The sequence below is a fragment of the Salvelinus fontinalis genome, chromosome 8, assembly GCF_029448725.1.
Source record: "Salvelinus fontinalis isolate EN_2023a chromosome 8, ASM2944872v1, whole genome shotgun sequence".
NCBI lineage: Eukaryota > Metazoa > Chordata > Actinopteri > Salmoniformes > Salmonidae > Salvelinus > Salvelinus fontinalis.
In genome coordinates, this window is record NC_074672.1 from 41,213,533 (window position 1) to 41,224,198 (window position 10,666).

Sequence of the window (10,666 nt, forward strand, 5' to 3'; positions counted from 1 at the left end):
CTATAGAACCCATTACCCAAAAACGTCTGAAACATGCTGAAGTGGTATTTCCATGACAGCAGATGAAAAACACAAGACAGGCTCACAGTTCACACAATGCAGTGGAAATATGCAAAAAGGGTTTGTGTATCTAAAAGACGCTGCCTGAAAAGCCAAGATAATCCTACATCTTTACCATCGGTCTGTACATGTTTGCGTGCAGAGGGTTGTCTCTGGTTAATGTCCCTATATCCCCCTCCTTCACATAATCAATGGGAGTTATCTAGCAGCCAGGTGAGGTTTGTCTACCCATTGTGGGTTCATTGCTTTGGCTAGAGTCTGGCGTGCTCCGCTGGTCATTTGCATTGCATATAAATCACTCAGGAATTGAGGTCTTTATAAAAACAGATTTATTTGTTAAACTTCACAGTCATTGAATTAATTCACATAGATAATGAATATCATTCAATGTGATTTTTAACTTATGCAATATATTTTTCTTTATATACAGTGCATTCAGAAAGTATCCTGACTCCTTGACTTCTACATTTTGTTATGTTACAGCCTTGTTCTAAAATGGATTAAATAGAAACCTCATCAATCTACAAAATCCTGTCTCTGATCTCTACGGGCAAGTCCTTCAACCTCATGGCTTGGTTTCTGCTCTGACATGCACTGTCAACTGTGGGACCTTTATATAAACAGGTGTGTGCCTTTCCAAATCATGTCCAATCAATTGAATTTACCACAGGTGGACTCCAATCAAGTTGTAGAAACATCTCAAGGATGATCAATGGAAACAGGATGCACCTGAGCTCATTTTTGAGTATCATAGCAAAGGATCTGATTACTTACACCAGATTTACATATGTTGTATTTTTTTTAAATAAAATTGCCCAAAAATCTAAACCTGTTTTCGCATTGTCATTATGGGGTATTGTGTGTAGATTGAGGAAAATGTTTTATTTAATACATTTTAGAATAAGGCTGTAATATAAATTTTGGGAGGGAAGAAGTCAAGGGTTCTGAATATTTTCCAAATGCACTGTATATATTTAAATTGTAGTATGATTACCATCAGTGGTATGCTGTTTGAATAGGCTACCATCAGTGGGTTGAAGCTTTTCACCTGAGACAGAGAATGCAAACCATGTGTGATTGAATGCAGAGCTATCATACCTCACAACAAGGGTCCAGGCTCTAAAACTACACAACAGAAAATCAGGGCCTTCGTGAAAGCTGCACCAGGTGTATGTTTGTGGTTTTAAAGTCTGTGCCACTTTAAAAAACCTATGTCAGGCAGTCTAAAGCACTGCTGAGGCACCACTACAGCCTGGGGTTTGATCCCAGGCTGTGTCACAGCTGGCCGTGACCGGAAGCCCCATAGGGTGGCGCACAATTTGCCCAGTGCCGTCCGAGTTAGGGTAGGGTTTGGCTGAGTTAGGGTAGGGTTTGGCTGAGTTAGGGTAGGGTTTGGCTGAGTTAGGGTAGGGTTTGGCTGAGTTAGGGCAGGGTTTGGCTGAGTTAGGGCAGGGTTTGGCTGAGTTAGGGCAGGGTTTGGCTGAGTTAGGGCAGGGTTTGGCTGAGTTAGGGCAGGGTTTGGCTGAGTTAGGGCAGGGTTTGGCTGAGTTAGGGCAGGGTTTGGCTGAGTTAGGGCAGGGTTTGGCTAGGGTTATTCCTTGGCTCATCGCGCTCTAGCGACGGGCCGGGTGACTGCAAGCTGACTTCGGTCGTCAGGCGAACGGTGTTTCCTCTGACACATTGGTGCGGCTGGCAGTGTGTTAAGAAGCAGCGCGGCTTGGCACATGTCTCAACCTTCGCCTCTCCCGAACTCGTTGGGATTGGCAATTCGACATCACAAAATTATATTTTAAACTGTCAGGTCCCTGATGATTTCATTCCTAAACACAGATCTGCACTGTGTTCTCTCACGTGTAAATAACTCACCAGGCACCGACGCAGACGCTGTCAAAAATAGTTACAACTCATTTGTCCTGCTTCTGTCCTTACAGGCATCATGTGTTATACAGTAAGACAGACTTAAAGTAGCTTTAGGTATTTAGCGCTGAAGTCCAGTATCCATGTTTTAAATATAAGTGCAGAATTGATTATCATTATTGGTCATTCTTGGCCGTTGATACACAACTTGGATGTAATTTAATTCTGAAATAATATTGTATTCTGTTAAGTGTTAGAGCTTTGAGGTAACCCCTATGTAAACAATACAAACTTTCTCTCTGGACGGAGACCTGATGTGAACCTAAAGTACATCACAGTGTGCTTCCTTCTTATTACTGGTGACTCAAGACACTTGCTAAAAGCTATTTGTCATACTGAGCTAGAACCTTCCAATAGGCAGCCCTATGTTGTCAGACAGTCAAATGTGTGTCCTGTCCTCGACAGAGATTTGGCATGCGTTACCCACTGCTCCATCCCTTGTTGTGACTGATTACAGCAATCATCCCAGTGTTTGAATTTATGCAAACTAAGAGACATGATGTTAGAGACATGCTGTTATACAGTCCTCATGTGATCCTGTGTTATAGGCTACTATCCACTTCCCCATCATTTCAGAAGGAAGCAATTGTGTCTCTCCACAGATGATAAATAAGTAAGTTAAATAAGTTAAACATTGACTAGATATTGTTTCAAATATGACTCAGCCAGACACTTGTAGCCTACTTCGCCATAGTGGATTTGTGAAGTGAATAAATTAAGTGTGGCTAAGAGGTGACTCAAGAAGCTGTTTGAACAGGCATCAGAGGCCCAGCCCTGGAACTGTATCAGCAGCTGACTGGACAGGGCTCCACTCCTAGGGAAAAGGTGTTATTTGTTTGTACCTATAGGAGAACCCTTTTTGGTTCCAGGTAGAACCCTTTGATGGTGAAAAAGGTTCTACTTAGAACTTTATATTAGTGAAAAGGTTGCACGTAGAACTTTGTGTTAGTGAAAAATAGTTATTTTCAAAGGTTGTCCCATGGGGACAATTGAAGAAGACTTTATGGTTCTAGGTAACACCTTTTCTAAAAAAGCTTTGTGGGTGGGCAGCAGAGGCATCATGCCCAGTAGGGGCACAGGGGCAAGTACTCCCTCAGATTTGTCCTGTAAATAAAATACTTTTTTTTGTTTCTCTGTAGACAACCTAGCTATTTTATGAAGTTGACTTTAGTTAGCCCAGATAGGTTCTCAATCTTCCAACCTGATAACTTGCTACCAAGAAGCCATTTCAAGCTATCAATCACGTTAAAGTAGCTAGGTTGTCTATATTAGCTTGCCTCTGGCAAGGCTGGTAGACTTTAGAAAAGCAAGCAATAACTAAATGTACTGAATAAGACTCACAAACCTTTTACCCAGATTTTTGCAGAGAACCATATTTTGTTTCTTTAAAAAAATAAACCAGTCAAGGAGGATACAGACAGCTCAAGAGGTATGCTTAGATATGCATAAAAATACATATTGTTTACATAGAATTAAGCAGGACCTAGCCCCACTCCGGACCACCCCCAGCCATCCTCACATACTTTGTGCCCCCTCAGATTTTTGCGGTGCCTGACGCCCCTGGCGGGCAGCGCCAAGTGAACACAAAGGGCACCAGAACACATCGAATGCTGTTCCTTCTCCGGCAGCAACTGGAGAAACCACAGGAAGCACTATGAATAGAGAGGATTTGAAAACATCGCAAATGGCAACGTAATTCCCTACATAGTGCACTACTTTTGACCAGAGCACAATGGGCCCTGGTCAAAAGTAGTGCACTTAATAGTGGATAGGGTGCCATTTGGTACAGTCCCAAGTCCAAAGAACACACTTGGAATGGCTTCCTGATCCTGACATAATTCCTACTAGAATAATGGCATTCAGGCAAACAATGAAGGGGGGCTGCAGTGTATCTGTGAACATAAACAACAACAGGATACTGCCAGGGGAATATATCCTGGGACAAAGTTGTAGCCATGTTGTCACTGACAGAGTATTAAACCAATAATGTCTATGATTTTCAAGGACATGTTTCTGACTAGAGGAAACGCACCACTACTTTAGACATTGGCGGCAGGTAGCCTAGTGGTTAGAGCGTTGGACTAGTAAGCGAAAGGTTGCAAGATCGAATCCCCGAGCTGAAAATCTGTCATTCTGCCCCTGAACAAGGCAGTTAACCCACTGTTCCTAGGCCGTCATTGAAAATAATAATTTGTTCTTAACTGACCTGCCTAGTTAAATAAAGGCAAAATAATAAAAACCATATGCCTGCACAAAATCAGGTGAAACAACACGATTCATCATCAACAACGTAGGTGCAACTCTTCACTCTAATTCCTTGCCATGTGAAATACAGTTTAAAGTGGGGGTCTCCAACCCTGTTCCTGGAGAACTACCCTCCTGTAGGTTTACACTCCAACCCTGTTCCTGGAGAACTACGGTCCTGTAGGTTTACACTCCAACCCTGTTCCTGGAGAACTACGGTCCTGTAGGTTTACACTCCAACCCTGTTCCTGGAGAACTACCCTCCTATAGGTTTACACTCCAACCCTGTTCCTGGAGAACTACCCTCCTATAGGTTTACACTCCTACCCTGTTCCTGGAGAGCTACCCTCCTGTAGGTTTACACTCCAACCCTGTTCCTGGAGATCTACGGTCCTATAGGTTTACACTCCAACCCTGTTCCTGGAGAACTACGGTCCTGTAGGTTTACACTCCAACCCTGTTCCTGGAGAACTACCCTCCTGTAGGTTTACACTCCAACCCTGTTCCTGGAGAACTACGGTCCTGTAGGTTTACACTCCAACCCTGTTCCTGGAGAGCTACCCTCCTGTAGGTTTACACTCCAACCCTGTTCCTGGAGAACTACGGTCCTGTAGGTTTACTCTCCAACCCTGCTCCTGGTTGATACCGATTAATCAGGTTACTTACAACTTGGGTTGGAGTGAAAACCTAAAGGAGAGTAGCTCTCCAGGAACAGGGTTAAAGGATTAGTTCACTATTTTACAACTTGATGTTAAATGATTCCTCAGCCTGAAAGTAGTCTATTTGCCAGGAGAACCACTGTAGCCCATGGTTCAGTTCTCTAAATAGATGAAGTCTGTAATGACTAACTTTAGCCACTGCTAGCTGAAAAATCAATGGAACAAAGTTGTAAAATAGTGAACTCCTTTACATGAGCTTTCTGAACACAACAATTGTAATGTCTTACTAGAGAACAGATGTTTCCATATGGTTATGCTTGACTGTCTAGAGATCAGACTCCATGGCCCACTTTGCCATACTGAGACTGGGTATACTTATTGTCATCAGCTGATGAAATAAATTAGGGTCTCTCAGAGACACTAAATCTCAGACGCAATGATCTCATGACTATTTAATATGGCTGGAATTGTTATAATAGCTTACTGTGCTGTGTAACATGAGCTACACAAATACATGAAGCCTAAATCATGGATTCGTGGAGTTTTGTATTTCTCTAAAATTAATGAACTATCAGAGAGCAAAACCTGACATAGAGGCTACAAGAGGTGAAGGAGATAAGAGTGAGTCTCGCAACGAAGTCGACCGATGGGGTAACTACCGTATGTTGAAATTAAGATCTGTCAAAGTGACAAGAATGTAAACGTATAACCACAGGCAATGTAAAGTGTTTGTAGGGACATGCACATACTTACCCAAGTGTACTTATAAAACCATTGACAGAGCCCTCCGCGTAAAGGGAAACGATGTCCCCAATGTGCAAAAAGCTGGACATTGAATCCGACATCTTCGGTGTCTTTCGCGTTGACAATTGTCAACTGAAATACACGTATCTTCTTCTGTATTCTCCACTTGACTGCTGTGACTTTTTGTTGCGCTACTCGTATCAGATCTTCCTCCTCGTGCACTGAGGGCTAAGAACTCTCATTCGAACTAATGAAGATTTCGTTGGAATGCACGGAGGACAATGTAGTTGATTCAAATTATAGTTTAAATTGTTTGATTAGATCAAGTTTAAACCCGAAAATGAGCAATGACAACCCGATGTTAATAATGAAAGTAGAGAAAGTCCAAATGTGTCAGCGAAGTCCTCATGTTGACACTGCACCTGAAGACAGATAGAATTGGAACCAGGAAGTGTGTTATCTTGATAACTCCTCAGTTATCTGTTCTTGGTTCAGTTTTCTTCTCAGTTGCCTGTTTCTGACTGTAGAAAGTGCAAAAGAAAGATTGCGTTATACCCTCTCTTGCCTACATACATTAATACAATGAGAGTTGGTACAAATGGATGGTACAGTAGGCTACAGTACAAGGGTTTATATTAAGTACACCTACTAATGTTTGTTCATCTGCTCATTATAGAGCCAATAAAAGTCAGATGATTTAAAGGGCGTCTTAAAGGGCGTCAATAAACCATTATTTAAAAGATATAAATCATAATTAAGAGATATAGTTTATTGAGTTTAATATGAACAGATATATTTGTAGAGGGTTTTAAGTTCAAAAGTGGATCACAGCTGCACTACTGTCTATGAGAGTGTGATGTAGTGGGATTCAAAAGATTCCTTTTTGATTTAGTCTTTTCTACATGCCCTGCTGGAGTTTAACTAGGCCTATTTCAGACGTCACTCTCTTACCATAGTTTACCATCTAGGGTTCTTGCTTACTACATCGTCATAGTTGTGGCCTTTCTAAAAGAAACTGAGTTCAAAGTATTGAACAACATTTAGGCAGCTGTGTAGCAAACACATACAGCCATGCTTTCTTTCTGCCCACTGTTGACAACTCATAGTAGCAGGCGAGTCATGCTCAGCCTTTGGCTTGGACTTCCTGGTGCAGTCAAGGGGTGATACAGGCTGAGGCTGAGCCAAGCTGTTTGTGTAGGAGAGATGTCTTGCTGCTTTCCTTACACAATACAGTATGTACAATTGAAATGTAGCCTCTCTTTCATGGTTTTCTAGAGGGCAGGTCTGATCGGTTGATCTCGTCTAGCTGTTCAAAAAGTCAGTGTTTGAGGAAAATTACATTTCTAACAATGTGCCAGTTAACTTAGCACTTATTCAGCAAGTGTCACCGTACCATGGCTACAGTAGGCTACAACCTTATCTGAAGTACTTTCTGAGCCAAAGTACAACTCTCTAAACATGCAGTTCTTTCTTTCTTAGATTTCCCATTAAATATTGGTTGACCCTCTGTATTTTCGCCACAATTCCTCTGGTTAGCGCTTGCATTGCAAGGCCATTGTAACGAACTGACTTACTGCCTTTAACTATCATGTCCCAGGCCGGACCATACATGGACACTACAAGGCAACATTTATTATCTGGCTTGGCCCATGTGAATGTATCTATGGTGAACATTTGTAATTCAAGGTTCCTCCGTCTTGTTTCTATGGTGATGGAGACAAAGGCCCAATGAAGGAGCATGAGAGAGGCCCATAGAGGTCCACTGGACCTGAGGAACATTCGGTCCCTCTCATTGTGATTAATACCTACTTTAGGTCCTCACAGCAGTGATGGTTGGAGAGACCAAACCTGGACCATATTTTACTCCCCACCTTCCCCTTTACAAGTACCACACAGTAACTTTAAGCTGGATAGCCACCTTCTTAATAAAGAACTGTAAGTATTATTATCCTTAATGCTCTAACGCTGAAAAGAAAACGGACTGACACCTATTTTACTGGCATGTTTCCCCATGTAGCTGGGTGAGTTTTAAAGGGGAATTTCACCCTGGGGGAATATGGGCTTGTTTTCATCATGTCTAAGGTATTTCTAGGTCAGTGAGATGTGTTTCACAAATACACTATATATACAAAAATATGTGGACACCCCTTCAAATTGGTGGATTTGGCTATTTCAGCCACAACCGTTGCTGACAGGTGTATAAATCGAGCACACAGCCATGCAATCTCCATAGACCAGGTATTACCAAACTGGGGTATGCGCAATTCTCGGCCCTCACTAGCATGAAAACTAAATACAGGCACAGACTGTGTGTAAAATGATTGAAGACTGAGACTCTCTCCAATACAACCCAACATTGCTGAGTTATGTGCCTCCTTTCAAGCACACCCTTCTCATTAACCTGTGGTGAGTTATTCACAATTTTCAAAAACAAATAAAGTTTTATATGTAAGATGGCTAAATAAAAAGCAAAATTATTGATTATTATTATTTGTGCCCTGGTCCTATAAGAGCTCTTTGTCACTTCCCACAAGCCGGGGTGTGATGACAAACTCACACTCATTCTTATGTTTAATAAATGTATCGTATAGTGTGTGTGGCAAGCTTATACAATGATGGCAAAAAAACAACATTTGAGAGTGCGCTGACCCTGGCGCTAGAGGGGGTACGCAGCTGGAGGTTGAATGTTTGAAGGGGTACGGGACAATAAAAAGTTTGGGAACCACTGCCATAGACAAACATTAGCAGTAGTATGGCCTTACTGAAGATCTCAGTGACATTTAACGTGGCACCGTAATAGGATTCCACCTTTCCAACAAGTCAGTTCATAAAATGTCTGCCCTGCTAGAGCTGCCCCGGTCACCTGTAAGTGCTGTTATTGTGAAATGGAAACATCTAAGGACAACAACGGCTCAGCCGCAAAGTGGTAGGCCACACAAGCTCACAGATTGGGAGTGCTGAAGCACGTAGTGAGTAAAAATCGTCTGTCCTCTGTTGCAACACTCACTACCGAGTTCCAAACTGCCTCAGAAGCAATGTCAGCACAATGACTGTTCTTCTGGAGCTTCATGAAATGGGTTTCCATGGCCGAGCAGCCGCACACAAGCCTAAGATCACCATGCACAATGCCAAGCGTCAGCTGGAGTGGTGTAAAGCTCGTCATTGGACTCTGGAGAAGTGGAAATGTGTTCTCTGGAGTTATGAATCACGCTTCACAATATCGCAGTCAGACATACGAATCTGGGTTTGGTGGATGCTAGGAGAACGCTACCTGCCCGAATGCATAGTGCCAACTGTAAAGTTTGGTGGAGGAGGAATAATGGTCTGGGGCTGTTTTTCATGGTTTGGGCTAGACCCCTTAGTTCCAGTGAAGGGAAATATTAATGCTACAGCATACAATGGCATTCTAGATGATTCTGTGCTTCCAACTTTGTGGCAACAGTTTGGGGAAGGCCCTTTCCTGTTTCAGCATGACAATGCCCCATGCACAAAGCGAGGTCCATACAGAAATGTTTTTTTAAGATCGGTGGAAGAACTTGACTGGCCTGCAGAGAGCCCTGACCTCAACCCTATCGAACACCTTTGGGATGAGTTGGAACGCCGACTGCGAGCCAGGCATAAATCGCCAAATTAGTTTGTTAACTTAGGTAGCTAGCTAGTCTAGCTAGCTAATTGAGCTGAACAACTACAGGTAGCCATATTTATGACAAAAAATAGAGGTTTTACAATCAGAGATCTGTTGTATCTCGATTGTAAAACTTCTTCTCTTTTTAGTCATAGATGTGGCTACTAAACAGCAAGCTATAACAATACAACCAGCCACCTGAAGCTAGGTTAACCAGCAAACGTTAGCATATGACTAGAGTTGGCTTGCTAGTTAGCCTGGCATCTGCTAACTTGTTACCACAGATAGAACAATGAGCTAGATATTTCACCGGATGTATAAATGTGAAGCATCCAGTTGGCGTTTCAACTCACTACCAAATATGATGATGAGAGGAAGCCCAGTGGCTGGCAGTGGGAGAAGATGGAGCCAGATGGACATTCTGCAAATTTTCTCATTGATGAAACATTTGATGTTTCCAAAATTACACTGAACAAAAATATAGATTTTGTTTCATGAACTAAAACAAAAGATTCCAGAAATGTTCCATACAAAAAAAAGCTTATTTTCTCAAATGTTGTGCACAAATTTGTTTACATCCCTGTTAGTGAGCTTTCCTCCTTTGCAAAGATATATATTTTTCATATTTTAAAACTTTATTTAACTAGGCAAGTCAGTTAAGAAAAAATTCTTATTTACAATCACAGCCTACAAAGGCATGCTGCGGGGACGAGGGCTGGGATTCACCACAGCACTAGATAAAGAGAGACCTAAGACAACAACATAGCATGGCAGCAACACCACATGACAACAACATGGTAGCAACACAACATGGCAGCAACACAAAATGGCAGCAGCACAAAACATGGTACACCTGACAGGTGTGGTATATCAAGAAGCTGATTGAACATCATGATCATTACACAGGTGCACCTTGTAAAGGCCACTAAAATGTGCAATTTTGTCACACGACACAATGCCACAGATGTCTCAAGTTTTGAGGGAGCGTACAATTGGCATGCTGACTGCAGGAATGTCCACCAGAGCTGTTGCCAGAGAATTCCTTTCTCTACCATAATCCGCCTCCAACATCGTTTTAGAGAATTTGCTGTTGTTTTAGAGAAACTTTTAGAGAACCGGCCTCACAATTGCAGACCACTTGTATGGCGTCGTGTGGGTGAGCGGTTTGCTGATGTTCACAACGTTGACAGAGTTCCCCATGGTGGCGCTGGGGTTATGGTAAGGGCAGGCATAAGCTACGGACAATGAACACAATTGCATTTTATCCATGTCAATTTCAATGCACAGAGATACCGTGACGAGATCCTGAGGCCGCCTGTCGTGCCATTCATCTGCCCCCATCACCTCATGTTACAGCATGATAATACACCGCCCCATGTCGCAAGGAACTGTACACAATTCCTGAATGCTGAAAATG

At 42.4% G+C, this 10,666-nt stretch overlaps 1 protein-coding gene across 6 annotated transcripts in view; it reads right to left on the bottom strand.

Moving 5' to 3' along the window:
• LOC129861247 (inositol 1,4,5-trisphosphate receptor type 3-like) overlaps positions 1-6,122 on the bottom strand; it is a 64,577-nt gene extending 58,455 nt beyond the window's left edge. For 5 of the 6 annotated variants that reach the window (XM_055932494.1, XM_055932491.1, XM_055932492.1 and 2 more), the window contains exon 1: positions 5,634-6,122. In XM_055932494.1, the coding sequence (XP_055788469.1) occupies positions 5,634-5,725 (92 nt within the window). In that variant the 5' untranslated portion in view covers positions 5,726-6,122. The remainder of the gene's footprint in view (positions 1-5,633) is intronic. The other variant, XM_055932493.1, reaches the window with a different exon arrangement.
• Between the last annotated feature and the right edge of the window lie 4,544 nt (positions 6,123-10,666).